At 40.0% G+C, this 24,774-nt stretch overlaps 1 protein-coding gene across 8 annotated transcripts in view; it reads right to left on the bottom strand.

Moving 5' to 3' along the window:
- ELMO1 (engulfment and cell motility 1) overlaps positions 1-24,774 on the bottom strand; it is a 274,768-nt gene that overhangs the window by 196,525 nt on the left and 53,469 nt on the right. For all 8 annotated transcript variants that reach the window (XM_032442431.1, XM_015854222.2, XM_015854221.2 and 5 more), the window contains 4 exons: positions 23,348-23,388; positions 22,564-22,636; positions 9,430-9,480; positions 30-199 (listed from right to left, as the gene is read on the bottom strand). In XM_032442431.1, the coding sequence (XP_032298322.1) occupies positions 30-199; positions 9,430-9,480; positions 22,564-22,636; positions 23,348-23,388 (335 nt within the window). The remainder of the gene's footprint in view (positions 1-29; positions 200-9,429; positions 9,481-22,563; positions 22,637-23,347; positions 23,389-24,774) is intronic.

Below are 24,774 nucleotides of genomic sequence, written 5' to 3'. Positions count from 1 at the left end.
AAAACTAAAAGTATATATGGAATACTTACTCTGTGCCACTTTCAACCATTTGTGTTAGGAGAGAAATGCCGTCTAGGTTTATAAATTCTTGGGCAAATGTAACATCCCGTGAGTAGTTGGCTAAGTCTTTCAGTGCTTCTAACTTTGCATCCATACTAGAAGACTGGATCCGCTCATGGAGCTGCTGTGCATTTTGAGCCTGAAAGAGAAATAAAACACACAAAATAAAAACAAAATAACTTTTTCTTACAGCAGTAGTAATAAATAAAACATTAGCACAAACAGGAATGATGCCCATTAATGATATTTAACACTTGCAAGTAGCTCAAATGAATATTATTTTTACAAAACTGTATTACTCATGTATTACTCCATCATTATTTGGGTTGCTGCAAAATAAGTTGAGCAATGGATAGATATCCCACCATGGCAGGCAAGATGCAAGCAATATGGAAGACAAAACAGCCTTTGGCTTGAAGTGCTTCTGTGACATCAGTAGAAGTGAAAATAAAATAAATTAGATCAGGCAATATCAGTATACCAATGGCAGCACCTTTTTCACCCATGAATGCTTAACATTGGTTTATGTACTTCCTGTGACCTTCAATAACAAAGATCATATACTGTCCTAATCAGGTTGTATCAATAGAGCCCAGCACCAAGACTTTTGCTCCTTCCTCCTCCTTTCTCTCCCATTTGTCCAGTGCCCATTTGAAACTCTGCATTCCCTCTACAAGGAGCATAAGAATGATTATTTCTCACATACTATGATGTTACCATCATAGTCTCCCATCATAGTTACCATCAACATCTCCCATTTTCAATTTGATGTTTTCAGTTACCTGAAGACAGTACTCAAAAGCGTCATTTAATCACTAGTCTAGGCAATATATCTAGCCAATCCTACACATTGTATGCAGATTCTTGAGAAACTCCGTTTTCCAAAATTCACTTACTATCTGCACTGAATGAAAGATAAACAAGAAGCTACGTGTCATTAAAAAACCAGATTAATGGTAAATTTGGCTCAGAATTATTTTCTCTGAGATTATTATTTTTTCTAAGCAAGAGAAGAATCAAAACATGCAGAAAAACAAAGAAAAAAGAAAGAAGAAAAAAAAAAACTGTGCTGACAATGTTTTCTGCTCAAGGAATTTATATAGCCTTCAAGAAGATATCAAGAGACGATCATCTCTGCAGATCAACATCCTCAGATATAAAGCATTTAAACAGAACACAAAACAAAATAGTGGTGTTGCTATAGATGAAAATTCCTATCAACATAATCTTTGCTGCTTTACAAACATTAATAAATTAAATGTCCCAATACTCTTCCAGATCAGAAAATTTTATTATTTCCCATTGTTTACACAGAAAAATTAATGTATTGTCTACACATGGGTTTCGGTCAGAACCTATCTGCTGAAAAGAAGCCATGTACGGGAAGAAATAACTCCTAGTTAATCTAAGTGTCGTTAGCATCTTCATCTAGGGGAAACAATATCTTTTAGTTCTGGGCTATTCTATGCCTTAAGCATTAGGTGGTACAGGCATAGCAGTAACATTGCCCATAGCAAGGCAGAATTCTGTATACAAACTGTCTCTTGGTTATCTACTCTCATCAAATGATTTGAGCTGCAGTAGAGAAATGATGGCCTTCTCTTTGTAATGACAATGGATGTCTGAATTTTAATAAAAAAATATTTTCTCACACATAAGCAGGTGATAGGCTAAATCATTTGCCAAAACCTATAGAGAAAATAAAAACAGATTCTGCTAATTTCTAACTTCTTAGGTAACCACAAAATACTTCCACCAAATGTTCTTCTTTAGAGTGGGTAAGGAAGTATCGATAAATACTATTGTAGATGCATCTACAACAATTCAGGGCAACCGCTATTACTGCGAGAAGTGGAATTTCAACTGCCAGCTCACACCTCACCAGAAAATAAAGAAGCCTTCATTAAGCTGTTTATTCTCAGGACTCCCCAGAATAACTGGAAGAACCAGAGATGAAAGATGTCCTTCTTCAGAATACACACAATGCCTGAATTCCCCTCTACCTCAGAAATGAAGCACGTTGGAAAGTCCTCAATATTGCCCTAGGAGCTTCACTCCTCTGACTTTGGAAAAGATTGCTTAAATTATCCAACTCACTAAGGCTGGTCTACATCTTCCACCATCTGTCGCAGTTCTAGGAGAGTGCCACCCCTACTCCCTCACTATCTGCCTAGTGAAGGCTATAATCTTCCCATCTCTCCATGGGAAGGTCTTCTGAAGGCTTGTGGACCTCAATAAAACAAATTGAAAAGATGAACAAAACACCAGGTTCATTGTGACCAAGCAGCATTCCTGAGCTGTTCAACCAGTAAATTGGAGGGGCTGAAACTTGGGCAGCAGAACTGTAACCCAGAGAAGTGGGTACGGTGACCTCGTGTAGCACAGCAGCAAACAAGAGAGTAAATGTGAACAGTAACAGGCGAAATCATTGCTTTAACTGCTGTATAAACAACCCCTCACCTTCATACACACTAACAACAACTTATTAATAGCCAAGTTCCCCCTTCCTCTTGTGCAGGGAATCCTGCTTCCACCAAAGCTACCTGAGGGCAGGAACTGCTGCTGCCAGTTTTAGACTTCCATTGCACATGAATCAACTCCCATCTGTGAAAAAAGTTAACCTTTTCTCTCACCAAAACTGAGAATAATCACTATAGCAATGCAGGTTAACAGCTCACCTGCACTGCCAAACAGTAGCAGGACCAATCTTTCAACAGAGATGTGTTAGCCCTAGGTTCTTGTGAAGCCAGTGAGAGTTAGCAGTTCACAACGCTAAAACCAAACTGTAATCTTAAATCTGAGACAGCATAGTCTCCTCCACAGAGCACGAAATCTATAATGCAATGTCTCTTTGTCACAAATGTGGTTGAGTCCCATTTTAAGCACATGAAAGAGAACTTACTAATGCCACTGACTATATTAGACTATACCAATGTTCAATGCCCCATCAGCAAAATTTCTACAAAGCTGTACTTGATGTATACTGAACAAACTTTATATCCAACAATCTAGTATTATCTACTCAATCTAGTATTGGAAAAGAACTGGTAATGGCAGAGCAGATCTTGATTAAAGAGGTAAATAAATACTTCTGTCAGCAAAAATACTGGTATACGTGCCTCACTGAAAACATGGCTGAAAGGAGTGTTGGCTATTGTCATTACAAATACCCGATGGGTGAGAACATTACTTCAGTGAATACCACACAATTCTCTCAAGTCACCTAGGCCTTGTTGCCATAGCATTTATACATGCTTAGGGAATGTACAGTTCATTTCTGAATGCATTACAAAATGAAACTCAGATGAAATATGCTTTAACTACTTACCAGGGAGATATTTCCATGATTTACAGCCCATCGGTGGATGGACGGGAGAGCACAGCTTATTAAAGCAACTGCAGAACTAGCTGCCATGTCTCTGATCTTACTGAAGTATCATTCAAGTAAGAACAATAAATAAATACATAAAATCTACCCAACTGAGAACTATTATGAGGGAATTAACAGAAACACATCTGCTCAAATAAATGAAAGACAGCATTAACTGCTCTCCTATTTAGAAAGGTAGGAAGAGAGAAAACTTGTAGAATGTGTGCTGTAGAAGCCCAAGCATTTCAAAAGGTTATCAAGAGGAATAAGCTGCATGTCTAGTCTAAAACAACTTGCTCCAAGGACAGCCAGAAAGGTTGCCCTTTGAGAGAAGCAGTGATTAAAAGGAACAGCTTGATGAGATTGACAGATTAAAAAGAAAACTAATGACCTAAATCCAAGATGTGGCTTGCTCAGAGACTCAAATAGTCACTTGGAGGTTAGGAATCCCAAGATCATCCTAACAAAGGATTCTGTCGAACAAATTATTGCTTCTTTGGCACTGAAGATTTTGTGCATCAAACTTTGAAAGCAAGTTATTACACACATGCATACAGAATATAAAACACAGCAAGCCAGGGCAGAAGGGAAGATAAAGACTCCAAGCACAACCATTATCAAACATCAGTGTGCTAGGGAAGAAATCTGGACTCTATCGATTAAAGTTGTCTGTAGCTGTTTTACCATTATGTGATCATTCTTCCTTTTTCTTTCTTACAAAAAGAATAATAAAATAAAATACGAGTATTTTCATCTTCTCTGAAGATATTATTCACATTGTTTTCTGTTAGAAAAGGGAATATAGACCATCATTAACTACCAAATACAGCTTTTTTTCTAACCAAATGTACTCTTCTGCGATTTCTTTTAAATCAATAAATGTTGAAACACCGTACTGGTTTAAGCTGCTACTTTCTCCTGGCACATCACTACCACTTCACCTACAACTGAATATTCACAGGAAGCAATGGAGGAGCAGGTATTTATTAAGTAACCATCACTGCATGCAAGCCAGATTTAACAAACTCAATGGGCCTGACTTGCATCTGATGTTAGGTAGGCAATGAGATCCCATTTTAATTACTAAAGACATTAATTTTTAACATTTTTATGCAAATACTCAGCAAGCACAATTTCTCTGTCTGAAGCACTGTACAACTGTAATGCACAGAGTAGTCCTGTGCAACTGCTACACGTTGTTATGGAGGCAGAAGCAGAGCAACAGGGAAATGGCCATGTCTGAAGTCGTGTACTAAATCAAAGATAAAAGCATTATAGATGCAAAGCCATAAGTATTATGCAAATATGCCTAAAAGGCATTAATGCAATCAGTAGCTACTTATAAATGTTTGAGAAGCAATGTTTGTTTCTTCCTTCCCCTACATTTGAAATAATAATTTCTTCTTTCTATCTAAAATATTAATTTGGAAACATGAAAACGCAAGACTAAACATTTATCTGCAAAAGGAGAGAAGACAATTCCACATCTCAAATCTTCCTCTTACATTAAGAGCAGATAGATATAAAAGAAGCTCACCAACTTCTACATTCAGTGCTCTTGGTCTAGTTTAATCCTGAGTTCATCATCAAATAATAAATATAAGCATCATCATTGGCCCGTAAATAATTATGTATTTACCTGACTTAAAGATCATTAAGACAATTGAGCAGATTAGATTCCCAAACTTCTACTTAGTACACTATTTAGATGCATCTAAGTAAAAACTGGATGAAAATGCCTATGATTCTTTAATATATATCTTCATAGATCACAGATATGGGGGGAAAAAAAGCCCAACACACAATGCTCACATCTGTAAAAGCATTCAGGGAGAACACCAGGATGAGGTTTAAGGGCTCAAGTGATCACCAACAAGAGAAACAAAGAAAAGTATGTGACAAAAGCAACTGATTAGGCACTCTACATGCCTTATTAGAAAAGGCAACCCATTGATTCAACATTAAAGACATATGGTTTATGAGTAAGCCCTGTTTTCCTAACTACCCAAAAACTACTTTAAAATAAACTGTGATCGAATAATCAGTTCTGTTTGAAAGTTATCACTATTATTTTTTTAAAAGAGCAGTTTTCTTAGCTTAGTTTCCCCAGTCTTAGCAACTTTTCAAAATGATTAGTTGTAATGAGGAGGATTTGCAGGATCTGATCAAAAGAAAAGAAAGCTACAGCTGCAGACAGTAGAGGGTTGGACTCCTGCTGCGCTGCAGGACAGTGCTGATTTTTGGAACAATTACAGGTCATTTATACACCTACCCATCACCCACTGGAATATGAGTATCAAAAATAGGCAATAGGAATCTGGCACTTCAGCTGTCACATATGTTCAAATACAGCCAGTTACATGAGAAACTTTGGATAAGTCTGTTCAGAAATGCAAATGGATGAGCAGGTCACAAAAATGCACAGAAGCACAAAGAATTGTTAAGAAAGTTGATAGGAGGGTAAAAATAAATAAGACAGATGATATTGGAACAAAGATAATATGGGAGAAATTCAATCTGTACCCGAGTTACCTAGGAAACAGTGCCTGTGTGCTGAGTGGTTTATAGAGGGAAAAAAAATAGCATTGTTTAGGAAAAAACAGCCTTTCAGAGAATCACACAAACTTAGCAAATGGAGCTGCAGAAACAAAGAGGCAGTTCAAATTCCCACCAGGCCCAACGGCTGGTGTTCACAAAGTTCTAACTCACAGAAGTTTAGAATAGACACATTCTAAACCTCTGAAGGCAAACATTTATAATGGATTTGGCAGCACATCAGAATGGTAGTTTTGCTCTTGCAATATTAACGACTTTCAGAAAGAGGGGGCTCTAATACATGCACCCCAAATTATCCAAATTAGAAGAGATTAGAAAACACTATCTAACTTTAGATTTGAGGAGCTGGATTTCTAATCCTAATGTTAAGGAAGCCAATCCAAAAGTGCTATTGCATTTCTCCAAGATGAAACTGCCCTTTTTCTTGCTCCCTCCTTTTAATCTTCAACAGTACCTGCTCTGGATAGACAAGCATCTTACAATTTGAGACTAATGGCAGCACAACTCAGAATATCACATCTCACCTTTACTGCTCAATTCTCAGTGATGCATGGTACGCAACTGTGAATGGGTACAGTCAGATTATCGGTTCTGATGGTAAAAGGTTGCGTGAAAATTAAGAACTAGAAGAGCATTTCAACTTCCTACAGCCTTCAGAACTGGCTGCAAACGTTCCTCAACTCTCCAAGGAAAATAATGTCTCAAAAGGTTTGTGAAGTTCTGGACATGCCTTTTTGCTCACATTAGCCAGAAAGTAGGCAGCTTAGACCTCTGTGAAATTACATGGGCACATCCCAGGCACTGCGTAATCTGTAATGTGGCTCTTCTTCGCTTCTTTTATTCTTCCTCTCCCTCCATTTTAATTCCCACACCTCTGTGAAAAGATTTTTTGCTATGATTTTCTTACAGCAGGGGAGGAGGAGGTAGTTTCAGGTTCATACTGATGCAGGATAGGGGGAATCAAAACATGACAAAAAAAATCAGAACTTTAATATTATCACAGGATGAGAAAAACGTTTCTCACTCAGCTCTAGCAGGTAGCAAAACATCTTTCCTGTATTCCAGAAGTATACCTTGCAGGCTGCTCACCACATTATCTCCTCCCACTACTGCTGTTTTCATATAGAATTTCAGAGGAAAAATGGAAACAGATGGCCTGTTAGCATCTCAGTGTAAAACACAAGCATTGTGTGGGTCACCAGTCTAAAAACCACAGCTCAGAAGTCTTTAATCTATCTATTTTAGGTACCTATACAATGACCACTTCAGCAGTACCTTAAAAGCCCTATTCAAGGGCAAGAACACACAGTACTTTATGTTATCCCTCTTTAAAGAATGCAAACGCTCTTTAATCAGACAAAAAATAATCCAGTCCTTCAAAACCCTCATCCAAGTTACTGCCATGATTATGGGAAAAAGTTAACAAAAACTTAAACAAAACAGAATACATTTGAGAATAAGTATTCAGCTTAGGGTTAAAGGTCAGTACTCACAACTAGAAAGTAGACTGGCCTTCTAGAAACACATAATAGGATGGCAGATTAGGACCTCTTTGTCACTCTAACTGCAGGCCTGTGCCAGCATAGTCCATAACTTGCCAGAAAACAGGCAAAAGCCCAATATCCTAAGAAGCCCTTCTCGGCTGAACGAACTTAAGTCAGATTACCAAAGAAACAGAGTCTTATGTAAGGTGCAACTCTCTCACCCACAGCTATTAGTGGAAAGTGTTATAAATCCCATATTTGCCTTCTGTTTGAAGGTCACATTTTCAATTTCACAAGTGACCATGAGGACAGACAGCCATTTGCACAGGTGAGTCACAGCACAGCCTCTTTTCAGTTCTGCATGGTGCATCTGCTGTAGATTTTGAGACAGGGAAGGATTCCATGAGTCATCTCATGCTGTCACTCCATGCAGAAGAATAATGCAATACATCTGGACTACTTTGATTCCCAGTAAACCACAGATGTTTTAATTTCAAGAGATGGCCAATAGACTGCCCTTTTCCAATGGAGTGGATATTTGTTCTTACAAGTCCAGAAGTTAGGAATTGGTGCTGGGGCTTTCTATAATTGAGGAACTTCCACCAGAAGGGGTTTACTCTACAAGTAAGAGGCTTCTCAAGTATGAAGTACTGTGGTGACACAGTACTTAGAGCAAGGGGCTTTTGAGTCACATAGACTCTGACAGAGACATGATCTTAAGCTCCCGCTTACTCCTACAGCTATAAAGACTTGTATTTGACTCTTAGAAAGATTATAAAGGATAATACAAATCTCTTGGTTTTGTCCATGTGGTTGCTTCTTAAATGTGCCTTCTGTTACAAAGTCACACTCTTGTTGGTTGATATTTAATGTTTAATGAAAAACTTCAGCAGTATGCATCCATTTTCATATCAGCTTGTTTACTTTCCATTTACATACAAACCTGTGTTACAAATGTAACCACCTACATCTGAAATAAATTGCCATCAATTTATGTTGGGGAAGAGTGGAAATCTATGTGATATCAGGAAGACCTGAGAAGTTTGTAGCAACACGTTTCTCTGTTTCTTTACTTTGAGGCTAGGCCCTAATAGCTGAAAAGTGTCTATGATCTCTTTGTGCCTTCTAGATAGACATGCTTTCACATCTGATGGCAGTAACCAATCACAGTCTTAATAGATTTAACAGAACCCAAAAGTTAAACCAACACAGCTCCATCTTGCATGCTTAAATAAGCTGCAGAACATGGGTGCAGACTTTGGCTGTAAAACTGTTTTGAATCTGCAAAAGCTACACCATCACCACAAAGAGATAAACCATTTTAATGGCACACTGCGTTTGTCAGTAAGGAAATGTGACTGTTGCTGCCAGAGAAACACATCTTCTGGGACTAACAGATGCTTTCAGCATGTGGCAATAGTACTGCTCAACACAGCAGGAAAACAGGCCACTACAGGGCACCCAGTAACTCTGCTATGATTTTTAAGGAGCTGTCGAGGAGATGGTGTTGAAAAAAATAAAGCAAAACCAGTAATATCTCAACATTACAGTTGCTGATCACTCAACAGAAACCCAGACAGCAGGAAAGCTCTGACCTGCACTGCTCAGAAGAGCTCTCCAGATTCAACCCACAAGTGTTTCTCTTGGCTCTGAGCTCTTAGGCAGGACAAGAGAACTTGAGTGAGGCTGCAATGCCAGCAGGGAAGCAGACATGAAAGCTGTTCTCAATGGGAGAGAAGTGAGAGACAAAAAAAAAACCTCTCAATTGTGTCAACACTATCACAAAATTTCACTCACAGACACTGCCTCTGCCCCCTCAATTAAAAAAAGAGATCAACACAAGTCATCTAGTGAGCACACAATCACCATTCAATGCAGGGGGATATCGTGTGAAGCTCACACCGATCATACTACTCAAATCTTGACTCTGAAGGGAGAGAGGAACAGAATATAACTCACTGGAGATGTTGTTAATCGAAGGATTGCTCCATTTTTTATCTCATTGCGATTCTGAAAGAGAAAGAAAATAGAGTTTCTTTAAGGCATATGAAAAGATGAAACGTTCAATGAACAAAACATCTTATTAAAACAGCAACAGTATTTTCCCTTGTTTACACGCAAAAGCTTTCCTCTTTAGCACGTAAGCTAATGTGTATGCAGTATATTCCCTGTAATAGCTTCAAGAAAAGGGGAAGCTTTAACAAATCTGAACTCTTTTGAGAATGATTTCCTATTTTTCAAAGTTTAGCTTCTACTGGCAACTCCTAAATATTTATTTGAAATATACTGTCCACAGTGTCTGGCTCTGATATTGTGCCACATAGCTGAAGAGTTTGTAAGTTTGTTGAAACCTGTCATTAAACATCTGCAGGACTAAAGTTTTATCCCACTGGCTCTCCATTTTCTATAACAAGCACATGCTGACCTAAACCACTGGAACCAACCGCTGAGCTCTGCCACCACGACTTTGCATTCTCCCTTCAAGTAAAAAAAGCCCCGCTGTTAGCAGTAACTAAAGTTCAACCATGCTGTAAGTCATTCTCCTAACCCTGCTGGCAGGAAGAGGGGGTATTAAACATTTTATTTTGGTTAAGCTCATCTAAAATGTCCAATTAAACTAAAGCTAAGGATAGATCAAAAAGCTACCATGGCACAAGCTACGGGGTACACTTACAGCATCCCCACAGCTTGGAGGGCAATGCTCAAGTGCATGGTCTCATGGTGTGGTTAGCACAGGGGAGCCTGCTCCCTTTGCAGCAAGCTGCCTCTTTTACCCACAAGACACCAGTGCACAGTACCTAGAACTGCCAGTGTACTAACAGGCAGGGACCACATAACAGGCACTGACTACATCTGCACAGTGCAGTGCGTACTCACAGCTGCATTTATATTTCCTGAGTTTGTTCGCTCATAATCTGATATCCTACGTTGTCAAAGGAATCTGAGGAATCCCTTATAGACTGAGAGAGAAGGGCTAATTTTGCTCTAAACATGTTGTTGCAGGTTTTCTGCAGCCTGATGTTTAGCCAAACAAATCAAGATATATTTCTTCTCAGGCAGTTTCCCCCAACTTCATTTCATTCTCTCAGCTCTGTCAGATGCATCTCAAATCCAAAAAGCTAAAAACAGGACAAATCTTGCTTGAAACCAGGACATGTTCTCCCAAAATAAAACTCCAGCACATTGTCTCTTTCTTGGAATGTAAGAAAGTCTTCTGTGGGATTGGTTCTAGTTACCCGCAGGATCACCGTCCACCCACACCACTTCTTCACTCTAAATCAAGTACTTAAAGTGTCAGACAACACAGCGGGTACAAGGGAGATGTTTTTATGGCATCTTTGCTTACATATGCAGCTAACTCATCTCAGCCCTTAGCAGTCTCCTCCTGACAGTGTCATCGCCTTCCTGCCAGAGCAGCCCCAGGGATGCCAGCCAGATTCTACTCCTCAGAGAGTTAAAAAAAGGCTGAATACACAACAGAGATAACACTAACAAAGCGCCAAATTTGCTCCTCCGATAGTAAAAACAGTATCAGATCCAGCTATACTTTGCCTCACACCTAAGGAATCTCTATGAAGTGGCAAGACCGCATTTGTGTGGCTGAATCTCAATCAGCGCTGAAACAAACTCACTTTGCAAACACATGTGGCAGCTTAAACTCTTACCACTTCCTGATCTGTAGAACTGAATAAAAATAATTGCTTCAGAACTGACAGCCAGCATCAACTACCTCTGCCTCCATCAGCAGCTTAGGCTAGGCCTCCAGACTTAGCTGGGTTAGGCCAGCATATGTGCATATGCATAGGGTCCTATATGTATAGGGTCACATCAGTCACTTGGATGATGACAAGCTAACTGGACAAGGAAAAGGCCTTGGACTTTAGCAAGGTATTTGATACTGTTTCCCAAAGGATTCTCCTGGAGAAACTATTTCATGGGTTGGAAAGATGTGATGTAAATAGCTGGCTGGATGGCCAAGCTGAAAAAGGTTGCTGTCAATGGAGATTAATCCAACTGGCAGATCAGCACTGGTGGTGTTCTCCAAGGGTCAGCACTGGAGCCAGACCTATGAGGAGCAGTTGAAGGAACAGGGGCAGTATGGAAAAGAGGAGACTCAAGGGAGGCTTCATCACAGAGGTACCTGACAAGAGGCTGCAGTGAAGAGATGTCCATCTCTTTTCTCACATGACAAGCAATAAGACAGCAGGCAGCAACATCTAGTCGCAGCAGGGGAGGTTTAGATTGGATATCTGGAAGAATTTTGCTTCATGAAAGGGGTGATCAAGCATTTGAACAGGCTGCGCAGGAAGGTGGTGAGTCCCTGGAAGGGTTTAAGAGATGTGTGGACACTGCACTTTGGGACATGGTTTAGTGGTGAACTCGATAAGATTTGATAGCGTTAAGTTGATGGTAGGACATGATGACCTTGATTTTATGACTCTGTTAGTCCACTAATGCTATTTTGACAGCACTGAAGCTAAGCAAATAGACTGTTCTTAAACATAAATAAAGAGCAGTGACACATACTTACTTTTCAGCTGCATAATTTTAAGCACAGAGTTTCTCCTGTTTCCTGCCCTAATTAACATGAACTATCAAATGAGCTATGCCAACAAGCCTGTGGTGTAACAAGTTAAGCCACTTTGTCTGGGACACAACGATCACCTGTGCAAACACTCTTAGCCCTTTGCAATTGCTATGACATCAGGAGACCCGAGGGCTTTACTGAACAGCTGAGCACTACAAAATGGAGTGAGGAAGTCCCCCCACGACTCTCCTCCACACATGCTCTCTTGTCTACCTCACACCAGCTCTGGTGCTGGGCAGGTTTGCTCACAGGTCAGTCTCACTACCTCACAGAAGTGGCAGAAAAGAGTCTTGGAAAGAAAGAAAGGGAGCTTTCTGTCAGGTTAATAAACAGAAATAAGCTCTGCAAGGGCTCAGCACCAACAACAGAAGAAAGATGGTGAAAGCACATACTTGGGAGAAATAAAGCATTGTGGGGGGAGGGGGGGGAAGAGGAGAAAGAACAAGGGAAAGATAGGGATAGAAGCAAGCTGTCAACCACAACCTGAATTACATTGTTTTACCATCACTTCAGTCTGAAAGCATGCTTGACACTTTGTTCACCTACAGTTCTGTCACAAGCTGAAACCCTAACCCACAAAAAGTTGTGCTCAACCTAAAACACTCTGTTCAGCCAAACATGCAGGTTAAGAAACAAACCTCTAATTACATCAAAGTCTTACTTGTGGATAGACTGACTCCACAACTGACATAGCAAGTGAAAAAGTTCCTGTTAAAAATATCTTCTCTCTCCATGGTCAGAAGAACTTTAAAACAAGAGTAAAAAGGGAAGCTGATATCCTGGCTTAAGTTCAGATACCACATACAGACAGACAAGAAAAAACTATCCTCTAGTGGCTGGATGTCAGCAGGTTCTATACAAAATGGCCAAGGAATAAGAGCACAAACAGTATATAAAAGCATCCTTGTACATTTTATTTGTGGCTTGTTTATTTACCAAGCTAAATCTGAGACACCAAAGGTTTCAGACTCAAAACCCTACTGCGGGTCAGAGCTCACAGCGAGCATAGACATTTCTGTAATCATGTCTCGCTCACAGCAAAGTGCATCAGTCCATCCTGTCCTATACTGTAAACTCGTTGCTACAAGCGATAGCCAGCTTTTCTTCTGTTCCTCACTTAGACAAAAGCTAAAGGAATACTACTCAAGCCTTTTACCAGAAAGTTTCCAAAGCATCAAGTTTCTAATGCAGCCAGCTAGCCAAAACCTGCAGAGGGTTTGTAGTTCCCCAATTGAAAATCCAATTTTGTTTATCCATACTAACTAATGACTTAAGCACCTACCAGGAAACAGCCTTTAAGTGTACAATTAAGCCAAGAGGATTTCCTACGTGAACTGTGTGATGCAGTATTCAGCATGCCAGCTAATTTCTATCGCAACATTTATACACAGTTAATCTGCTTAGCATTAAGGACAGCATCCTGCGGATTGCCTTTCTACAATAACAGAACGTCATTCCAGCTCAGCAGCCTGGCTTTGGCAATCGCACTCATGTGCACCGCAGCTATTCAGGACAGGGTGCACCACCACCTGCAGGGTTAGGGGGCAGCTCTTCCAAGATATTTCTGATCTCTCTGTTTCTTGCTTGTACATAAAGTTTGCAGACATGGTTCATGCTGTTTATATGTATTAGGAAAGCTTATTCCTGTCTAACTTATTCTTGCCCCCTGAGGAAACTGTGACAAGAAAACAGATCTGTTATAAGCATTACCTAGGAATAAGACAACAGTCATATTATGGATACAAATGAACCTCACTTGCAATATTACACCTAGCAAGAGTCCATATTCACAAGAACGTAACTGAACACGTAGTATTTCCAAGCACCATAGCCCTACACAATGCTTTCAAGCTGAGTTTTCAACACACAAAACAACAAATATAAAAATAACAAAACTGCAGGAGTGGAAGATACCTGGACTTCTTGCTTTGTACTTTCTTCTTCGGAAATTCTAACTTCCATGTCCACCAGCTGGAGCAACACAAACCTAAACCATCTTCCACCATTCTGTCGCTTCTCAAAACATTGCCTTTATTGTGCCACAGTCAGTTGCTCAAAACTCATACAACAGGCTCGCATCTAAACAGTAGGGCTAACAGAACATGAGGAGTCCTCCAAACCCTGGGGAGGGATGGAGGTACGTACATTTGCTTTCAAAAAATGCTACCAAAGCAAATGCGCCATTTCTGGAGACACGCTTTAGAAGAAATATCAAGCAATGCTGAAGTTTATTTTGCCATGTAACAATAATATAATAACCTGCTATATCCAGCAAAATATCTCATAATTCAGCTCACTGCAATTGATTGGTGTGGTATGTTTTCTTTGCATATTTGAGGAAAACATACAAGCATTGCTTCCTGTGTTTATAGCTTGCTCAGCACTATTTTTACCCTTGACTAGCCTTAGTCACAGGCATTTCTAAGCAGGCTAATGAACAACTGCCAAGAAATACAACATTCTTATTTACATCATTAAGTAGTTGATTCTTCCCTATTTTCACATTACCATTATTTCATTATACCTTCCTCCAAACTGATTAGAGCTACGAAATATACTTGGAGCTAGATTTAGCAGCTCCATAACATCTTCTTCAACATGAGTATGAGCAAGTGGTAAGGATGGATAAAAGGATAACTAATTACCATTTCTGATCATCCATAACAACTACCATTAAGTTACAACTCCGGAGAAAATAGGTCTCTCTTTAAGGACTGATCATAGTGCTGCAGCAGCCAGTTAATGCTAGGCATCATCAGCAATGCTATTTTAAACTGGCCAGAGAGCATCCTTTCAATTTTGACCTAAGAACTTCATGCAGTAGTATGTGTGGTCCCTTACCTCTGCTTAATCCTGGCCCTGAAGGCACAGTCTGCCTCCTCTAGAGTCATTTGTGTGTCTGCACTGCTCACCATGGGCTCTGTGTCTGAGAGAGATTTTTTTTTAGCTCCAGCTTGGTCTCAAGAACAAAAAGATGGCAAAGGAGCTGGATCACTGCAGCTGTTTGGTTTACAGCACAGGCTCAGAAATGGTTATTTTGTCAGATCTGAAAGTGTGATAAACAGCCATACAAGGAACTGGAAAAGTGTGGAGCTGGGGAAGAACACTGACAACGGTGACTTCACTGCTAAGGCAAGGATGTGATGAGACTACATCAGAGCAGCTACAAGGAGTAAAATACTACCTTGCTTGCTAGTGACAAGAATCAGGATATGCTCAGCATATAATGATACTGGTGACATAGTTTTTAATTAAAATGTTTTTAAAATATTAAATTTTACTCACTGAAAGCTTACTGACTGTAGTCCATTTTTATTCAATTGTTGGATTTTTTGTTTGTTTTTAATTTGATATCTTCCAAGACTCCCTGTGATTGTGATCCTCTTCCCTGCCACCTCTGTCTCCTTACGTGCTTACTGTATGAAATGGGGGAGAGTAGGCACTGAGTTCCCTCCATTTATTTTGAGAGACTTCTCGGCTGTTCTGCAAAGAGACCTGCCTCCATCTTGCTCTCATTATCACCATTCAGCTCCTTGCTGTGCTTACACATGGAACATCCTCCTAACCCTCATCTGCCCCAAGGTAGGAAGCAGGCTGGAGCCACGGGAGCTTGTCCTTTCTCAAAGGTGGTTTTGCTTGTGACTGAATTTTTGCTGACTACAACTTGCAGTTGTATATTCATGTGAAATTCCATCATACCATTAGACGCTCCTTGCGTGGGAGTGTATGCAAATAACAGGACAAGAAGTGAAGCATTTGTAGAGTCGAGTGCTTTTGAAGGCTTTTCCATTCACATTTTTAGCATTTTAACTGTTTTCATTCATCAACTGACTTTCAGTGAGTTGGAAGACTGAAAAATGAAAGTATCTGAATCCACTAAAGGTACTCCTAAGATAAGAACGGAAAGTAGCACAAAAGCAGGGTATTGAAGAAATGTATTACATGACCTGGTTCCTCTTCCCACCCTTCAGCATTACTCATGAAAATATACTCATTACCAATGATACATAAACAGCAGATTTCAATCCAGATTTGAACTGGACCACTGTCCAGCATTTGTTTTTCCTCTACCATCAGTGTGACACAGTATTCCCCTCACATCCCTACACTAGTTATTATTTTGCAGCACCTGCACAACCTTGCAGGAATTGCTAACACTAAGGGCAGCACACAGTGTCAGTCTGGTCACACTCCTGCCTGCTTGATGGTTGCTACAGACACTGCCCTGTGAACTCCAGTAAAAAAAAAAAACAAACAGGGGACATGAGTGCATTTCTCCAGTGGATAGAAGCAGAATTTGACCACGCATGTGTTTATATGACTTCCAAACCTGACTCGCTGAGGCTAACTATGAGAAGAGTGGTCATCCTTCTCTAGCAAGCTAGTCCATGTTTCCAAGAACTTAGGTTTGAGCTAATTGTTCCAAAGAAAATGATTCTGTCCTCTCAACCTGCTGTATGTTCTAGACCCTCTGGATGGTTTTATAAGGTGCAGTGAACTATCATCACAGCTCACCACTGAACATGGACAGTCCTAATTTCTCCTGCCATTTCCCAGGAGATCCTGCCACTGCCTTTGTAATAGTTTCACCTTTTTTTGGACAGCTTCTCAAGGTGGCATGGTAAGTGGGAATCATCTCATGCCTTTTTAATTTATTACATTCACTTAACAAAGAGTCTGCCTGATCTGATGTAAGGTGTGGGGCAGGACCCTGGAATCCTGTCACAGAATGCACTGGAGAGGGGAAGTTAAAGGAAGCATGGAAATAGTAATTAAATTTGGCTTTTTTTAACAGCTAGGACCTCTTATGTCCTTCAGTTGGACATCACACTATCTTAGGCTGATGTGAAATGAACTCATGGCAAAATCTGACTGTAATCACAAATGGAGAAATGATACTTTACTTACAGACTCTGCATCTGAGAAGAATGGCAAGGGCAAGACAGGAGCAGTACGATACCCACATTAAAGGAATAAAAGCACCTGCAGACTTCCCCTTAGAGCAATTTTACATTTATTGCTTGCAAAGTGAGCTGCCTCTCTTTCCTGTTTACACTGTAATACTCATTTCTGCCTTTTCCCTCACAAATTCATCAAAACCTCAAAATGGTAAATTTTTTGCTGGGTTAGTTCCCTTACTGACTCATTCAGTAGTAATACAACTGTTTATGCATACAGAAATGGTGGTAGAAATGAACAAAAGACTTCACCTTATCATAACAAGCTATGATTTCAACTGTCAAAAGGGACTGCAAACCACCATCCTAGCTTGGGTCTTCATCTATTTCTCTTAACAATTGTACCTGATAAGGAGCCATTGCTCCTGCACTGGCCCTTAGGGGTGCTGTGCACGAATGCACTCGGTGAACTGCATCAGAAAACTATTTCGACATAATAAACCCTTTTTTATTTATTTTTATTGTCCATTTCACTTCCCTGTTCTGATTTCCCCATATGATCTCACCAACAATAGGAAGTGCCCAGCTAAGTCTATCTTCCCAGATGTTTAGTTTGCAGGGTGCTGCTCTTATGCTCTAACTTTTCAGAGGACGACGGTGCTGCTTGTTATCTGCCTCCCACTTCCGTGTAATGGGTACAACTGTCTGTGGTTACTTGAATTGGGGAACTGGCACAGGTTAAAAATAACCTCTGCCTTTTTTAATCCATCAGAACGATGTCTGCTCATAGCATAATAGCACCGTTGCTCTACACAGCAAGTGTAATGATGGTGGTTTTACAGATGACTCTACCTGAAGATGAGTAAATCATGCAAAGTACAGACTTTAGGGTCTGGTTTCACCAGCATTCAAGCTAGAGTGACTGTAGGTTTCCAGAGAAAAATGTAGTTGAGCTTTCTTCCATGCCCCCCCCCCCCCCCCCCCCCCCATTTCTTCACTCCCCTCCATTCCCTGGCATCCTACTAACAGTGTGGCTGGAAGGTTAGTTCCAATCACAAATATGATAAATAAAAGCTCTGGATTTCTTCCTCCTTTTTATTGTGAATGAAGTGAGGAGGAACAGTCAACATTCAGACTAAATGTCTGATCATGCTGTTGAATGACTGTAGATCTAATGCAAGGAGAGCACTGGCAGCTCACATGCTAGAAAGTTATATGCAAAACTGTAGAGTTGGACAGCATTAGGTTTCCATGACATGGGTATACTTTGCTTTATTTGCTAGCATATGTAATCTTTGAATAGGGATAGGTGAACAGCATGCAGGAAGCTTCCACTCCAAAATGCCAATGCTTATTTCTTTTTCCCAAGGAAAATGCTATTCTTGAATTCTGAAGTGAAAAATAAGATAGTCTTCCTGTTACCAGCAACCTCCCTGAAAATAAACATTACAAAACTACCTCAATATTTCTTCTAAAACAGTACAGTCTTGTCATGCCAAGAAGTACAATATCAATGATTACATACATCTCTCAACTCTCACCTTATTAAAACTTATAGTGACTTAAAACAAACGTAAGTAATTTGCCACCAAGTCAGCCCATTGTTATATCTAACCTCATATTCTTTCTCCAGCTGTAAGAGTAGCAAATGCTGTTCAGGGTCATGATCTGACTGCTTTTGTTCCCTTCATCTTTCCTCAGTATTCGCTTTTTCTGCGCTGCAGATGTTAAAGGAAGCCCTGCGTTGTAAGGCAGCTGCTCAAATCCCTTGATCATTTCACTAGCCTTTCTCTGCCATCTCTCTAACACTACTATGTCCATCTTCAGATGTGAAGACCAGGCTCACCCTGAAATGCACTGCATGGAGTCACTCGGCTGTCCATCTCTGGATTCTCGGTTCTGCCAGCAAAGGAGTACAGTGGGCAGAAATCCAAGTTAAGGTTTTCAGCCTAGAAAACCACAGAGTGCAATTGTACAGTCATTTTCTACTCTTCATACAGCATTTCCTGTTCTAAAACTGAGCTTCCCAGGGCTATAGTGTTCCTGAGTTATACCACCTGATGCACACAAGCATCCACTCAACTACAACCTGGATAGAATGAAGAAGCAGTGACTTTTATTGTTATGTAACCTCTAGCACAGTGAGATCCTGGTTCAGGAGTCAGGCTTTTAGATGTCTGACATGTCATGGAGAGGCATTTCCTGACAACAAGGGCATTTTATAAAGAGATGCACATCAAAACAGAGTAACAGTCAAAGACATTTTGATTAAAACACCAGCTAGGCTTGAGCTAAGGAGCTGTGTCTACTTGCTTTTCTTGCTTGTATAACTTCTTATATTTCTAATTAAAACAAACAAAAAACAACTGCCAAAATACGTAAGTAACACATTTCACTGCCCTTTCACAGGCCTAGCCAGACCAGAACCTCAAAGAAGCTGTCCAGACTGCATCTCCTGTGATAAGACCCATCTCCATGAGAAACGCAGCCTGACTCAAGATTTGCTAGAAGACTGTCCTTATGCAGTCTGAAGGAGTTATTGCTACTCCTGTAGAGGCATTTTTCCAAGTACAGCCATAAATAAGAAGTAAGAGACAGAACTGTTTGGGTGTTATTTTCATTTATCTATGGTATAATCAAGAAATATAGGTCAGCTACAAAAGATAAAGAGTTCTGCATATGACAACCAAAACACAGATGCGCTGTTTGCCACCCAGAACCATAAATAATCGTAAGCCATGTGCTGACAGTCTTACATCGTAGTGTTTTCACTTCATGTTACTAGTTATCTTGTACAAGATTTCACTTAATCATTTTCCTTCATGGTATTTTTTAAACATGATGCTATTTAAAAAATAAAAATCATCTCTGACTGGAAGGCCTCAAATTAGGAGTCACCCAAAGCTCTGCAGAAACGTCACTTATACATAGTGTCATTACGTTAATCTCTGAGAGCAGTAAAAATATTTACTTAACAGAAGCTGCAGCAAAAGAGTTGCTAGTCTCCTAGTAAGAAGTAAATTAAAGCAACATTTCTTTTACGGCCTAGTCATTAGTGCTTTAGCTTCACTGAAGCACAGGCGTTTGTCCTCGTACCTAATGTTTCTCATGTTTTAATTCAGAGAGCAACAATATCTCACTACACACAAATGAAGGAAAGCCTGCAGAAGGGGTGACAACCTATATAAGCCTTTCTTTACAGCCTCATTCCAACAAACAGGGATAAACATTGAGCAATATCTAATAAAAGTCACAGACATCTGAGTAATACTGGTGGCATTTAGAGTTCTTCTCTCTTATTTATGTGACTCAGACACTGCATATTTTCAGCAGGGAATAAACAAACTCAAAGTCCTCACAGCAGTATGATCCAAACTGTTCTAGAAGTCCATCCGTTTCCATCCTCAGTGTAAGTTAAACACTGGAAAAAAGCATCACGCCTCTCTTTATGCAGAACAGTAAATGTCTATCTTCTCCAAAACCACAGGATCCTTACTCACCAAAGGTGGAGGCAAAACTTGAAAGGCTCCTCTGACTGTATCAGGACAAATTCCTTCAACAAATTTGAGTGTTTGCTCAACCCTTCTTCTTGGAAGTATGTACAGTACAATCCAGAGTCTAAACACCAACAGGCAAGTTCATCTGTGCCTAACTTATTGGAGCACATTGCATCACAAATAAGGAAAATTAGCAAAACAATGTTTAATTTAGGTAGAGGAGAAATGCCAATAATTACTTCAGCAGTTCTCCTTGTCATGGAACATATGTCAACTGAAATTTGAGAGATTTTATTTTTATGAAAGAGAAAAGAGGTAGGAGATACCAAAACAGACCATGATATGTTGAGAAGGTTGTCTTGGGTGACAAATAGTTAAAGGGAAAAATGGATTGCTGAAGAGAAAAATAAATAAATAAAAGCAGAACTGTCTTATGAGCAACTGCTCTAGTAATCTTGCTAAATTTAGGTTTTCTAAATGCTCCACTGTGTCTAACTTCCCTTTATTTCTTGGGTGGGGATAAGAACTAACTTTTCTCTTGCTGCAATTCATGTCTCAGCTGTGTTTAGTAGTTCCTACACAACAATGAAATACAAAATAAAACCAAATCACTCCTCAGTTTAAAAGTAACCTGAACTGATAACAAGGCAGCACAAGAGGTATCTGCCTCCATACAGCTAAGCTCAGGTCTATTTGGTTCAAAAGCCTCTGACTCCAGGGGGATCTTCATGCTGACATCAGTAGCTTTTGAATCACTCTTTGTCATAGAATCACAGAATGGTTTGGGTTGGAAAGGACCATTAAGATCATCTAGTTCCAACATCCCTGCTATAGGCAGGGACACCTTCCACTAGACCAGGTTGCTCAAAGCCCCATCCAACCTAGCCTTGAACGCTTCCAGGGGGGCATTCACAACCTCTCTGGGCAACGTTGCAGTGTTTCACACCCACACAGTAAAGGATTTCTTCCTAATATCTAGTCTAAATATACCCTCTAACAGTTTAAAGCTATTTTCCCCTCATTCTGTCACTACAAGCCCTTATAAAAAAAGCTCTCCCCAGCTTTCCTGTAGGCCCTGGCCTCCTTCAGGTACTGTAAGGCTGTTGTAAGGGTTCACCAGAGCCTTCTCTTCTCCAGTCTAAAGAGCTCCAACTCTCAGTCTGTCCTTATAGGGGAAGCGCTCCAGCCCTTTAATCATCTTTGTGGTGCTCCTCTGGATTTATTCCAACAGCTCCATATCCTTCTTGTGTTACAGGCCCCAGAACTGGATGCAGTACTCCAGGTGTGGTCTCATAACAGCAGAGCAGAGGGGCAGAATCACCTCCTTTGACCTGCTGGTCACATTCCAGCATGCAGTTGGCCTTCTGGGCTCACATTCTCTGCAGCAGTAACCTATGCAACCTTCCAAACAAATTACTGTATGTGTGTGCGTGGTTTATTTTTTAATTCCAGCATTTCTATCAGTAATGCTAGGAATGAATGTACTACTTCGTCTCATTCATATGAGCATGCCCCATTTATTCAGACTGGACATTCCATTTTTATTACAGCTACAGCCATTTCACTACTCAGTGCTGAACTCATTGCATCACTTCATGAATCATCCACTGCCATGCTATCTGGGGACAAAAAAAGGCAGCAACGGAACAGACACAGGAAGAAAGAGACAAGGCAGCAGGCAAGAAGGAGCTGCAAATATTACAGTCATCAAAGCTTATTTCCATATGAGCAGCCATAGAGGGAAGCAGTATGCACTGAACTTCTCCTCAGACTTCAAAGAGCCCTTCATGTTTTACATATTTCAATTTCCTGCACCCAGCTTTGCAGCAGAATACTAAACGTGAACAAATAGGAAAGCTGAGGGTCTCAGTGCTGAAGACTGATAAAACACAATAGACATGAGGGCCTCTACACATTCAACCTTTTGTTTCAACTTCTGTATCAAAAGAAATCAGTGCAAAATCATTAGACTTGGTCTCTTGGTACACATACCCTCATCAGTTTCACATTCTGGAGAAAACTGTAGTTTTTATAGGTATGTTAGCTGAAAATAAATTGTAGCAAATATTGTAATAGACTATGCAACAGATGGGCTGAATGATCCACCAACCTTCTCTGTGATGTAGAAGTTTGAGCTATCAGCATGCTGCAGGGCAAACTGATCATGATTTGCAAGAGACCACCTTTGAAAGACAAAAAGAAATTAATTACAAAATGAAATTTCAAAGATTAAAAAAAAATATATCCTTTGCTCCCCAAAAAAGTCGATGAGGATCTGATATTCATTCCAGACCTATTTAAGAAAAGACAAAACAAACAGGTCTAATTCTTTCCTTGTAGCTTTATATCACTGGATTACTAAAAACATTTACAGTACCACGATTTTATGCTAGCTTTTGCAATGCCCGATGTCTGTAGTGCTAAGTTGATATATTACATTGCTCAAAACACTACTTCATTAATTCAGCAGCAATCTGGTAAATGTAAACTGGCTTCTCCTCTATGGTAGCAATTGCTTGAAACAGTATTTGTGCACTGCTTGAAAATCCAAGCCACAGCCAAGGGCAGCAGTTCCTTCACCTATGAGATGCAGGGACCAGAACTATTAAGTGAGGATGGTAAAAATGCCTCTCTGTGCAGAATAGCAACAAACTGGCTGAACGAAATGCCCACATATGATGGAAATGCTTTGTTTGGAGCCTCATCTTGCAGGTAGTTGATCCAAAATGCATTATAAATTCAAAGCGCAAAGATAATACAACTGCAAGGCTGAATAACCTAAGGACTTGTCACAAAGAATACCTAGATTTTCTTCAGAATAGTTATTATCTCCACATTAATCTAATAACTGGAAAACGTACAGTATCTACTACATTGTATATGGCAGAACTTACCCATCGCAGACTTCTTTTATTATAGAGGACAGAGGCTTTTTCTGGATAAGGAAAAAAGAAAAAAAAAAAAAAAATCACTGAGTTGTAATAGCCTGAGTATTAGAATTATTCCTAAAGCACTGATTACAAAGGAAAAAAACAAGTTAGTAGTATCTTGTTTTCTTTGCAATGTGAAGCTTAGAAGGGTCTAAAAGATTTTCAGTGTTTTGGTCTGATAATCTATAAGGACAGCAATTCTAAGCACACTCTTGATGACATTATCAGTCCTTTTTGGCATCTTTAACCCACACATCATCATCTCAACTTCTCCACGCTGAGAAATCAAAGGGTCTTTTGTGTGTACTGCATCTCATTGCCCAGCAGAAACAGAACATTCAGATACCAACATGAGCATTTTCCAGGAATGACATCTAAAGCAAGAAAACATTCAGTATTTTTAAGCCTTCTTTTGTCTCTTTCGGTTATCATTCATACGATGACAGTAATCCTCACTGAGTATGCATATACAGGCTCCTCTCTGTGAAAGCATTAGCTGGAAGGTGTTAAGATCCCAGATGCATCAGTTCTGCTTTTTTCTCAATATCCGCAGGCATAAGCATTTGGACTGAGTGAAAACAGCCCTGCTGCTTCGGGTCTTGAGGAAGTAGGAGCAGTTTGGTCTGGTTATGGTAGTCTGAACATTACTACAAACACAGGGTGCACATATAAATGCTTTTGGGAAACAGGTGGCTAAAAGAACAAATATGGGTTTTACTCAAAATATGAACCAAGTTGCATGGCAAAATGAAACAGACCAAATCTCACTTTATGGCAGCTGCAGGCATTTTTTTCCTCCAAGACTGGGTGACCACACATACTGTCACACAGATCTGTTGTTCTTTGCAAACTCCCCAGATCGCTCAAACAGCAAATCAGATTTCTCTCAAACTAAACCACACTACAACCCTGAAGCTGATGCTGTTGCCAAAAAGATGCAGCCTCCCTTCAGTGTTTATGGAAAACCAATTGGGCTACAATTCAGCCCAGTAGCAGGATGTGTTATGGGGAGGGAGAATTATTTTTCCTCTTGGATTTGTTTTCTGAACTGTACCAGAAAAATCAGGGATGGGAATCCCCACTCACATCAAACTTGAGTAGGATTTGTTATTTCAACAGTCCAATCAACTAAGCCTGTTTATACGCAGGCAAAAACATAACACAAGCATTTTAATCAAAGCTGAACGAAAGCATCTGCTGAAAGGATCCTGCACCCCTTTGTTGTACCCCTTGGACTCCTGCTTTCCATCCTTCCTCTCTCACTGCCACTACTGCTTTCACGTGACCACACGAATGAGACATCAGGGAATATGACCAAGCTAAAAACTGATGCATTAAAAAGGAGTCGTTGTTTTCCTCTGGAACCATATCCTCATCTGACCTGCTGTGCA

Source organism: Coturnix japonica, chromosome 2, assembly GCF_001577835.2.
Source record: "Coturnix japonica isolate 7356 chromosome 2, Coturnix japonica 2.1, whole genome shotgun sequence".
In the NCBI taxonomy this organism is placed as follows: Eukaryota; Metazoa; Chordata; class Aves; order Galliformes; family Phasianidae; genus Coturnix; species Coturnix japonica.
The sequence above is the reverse complement of the archived record's forward strand: the minus strand, read 5'-3'. Positions and strand labels throughout refer to the sequence as shown.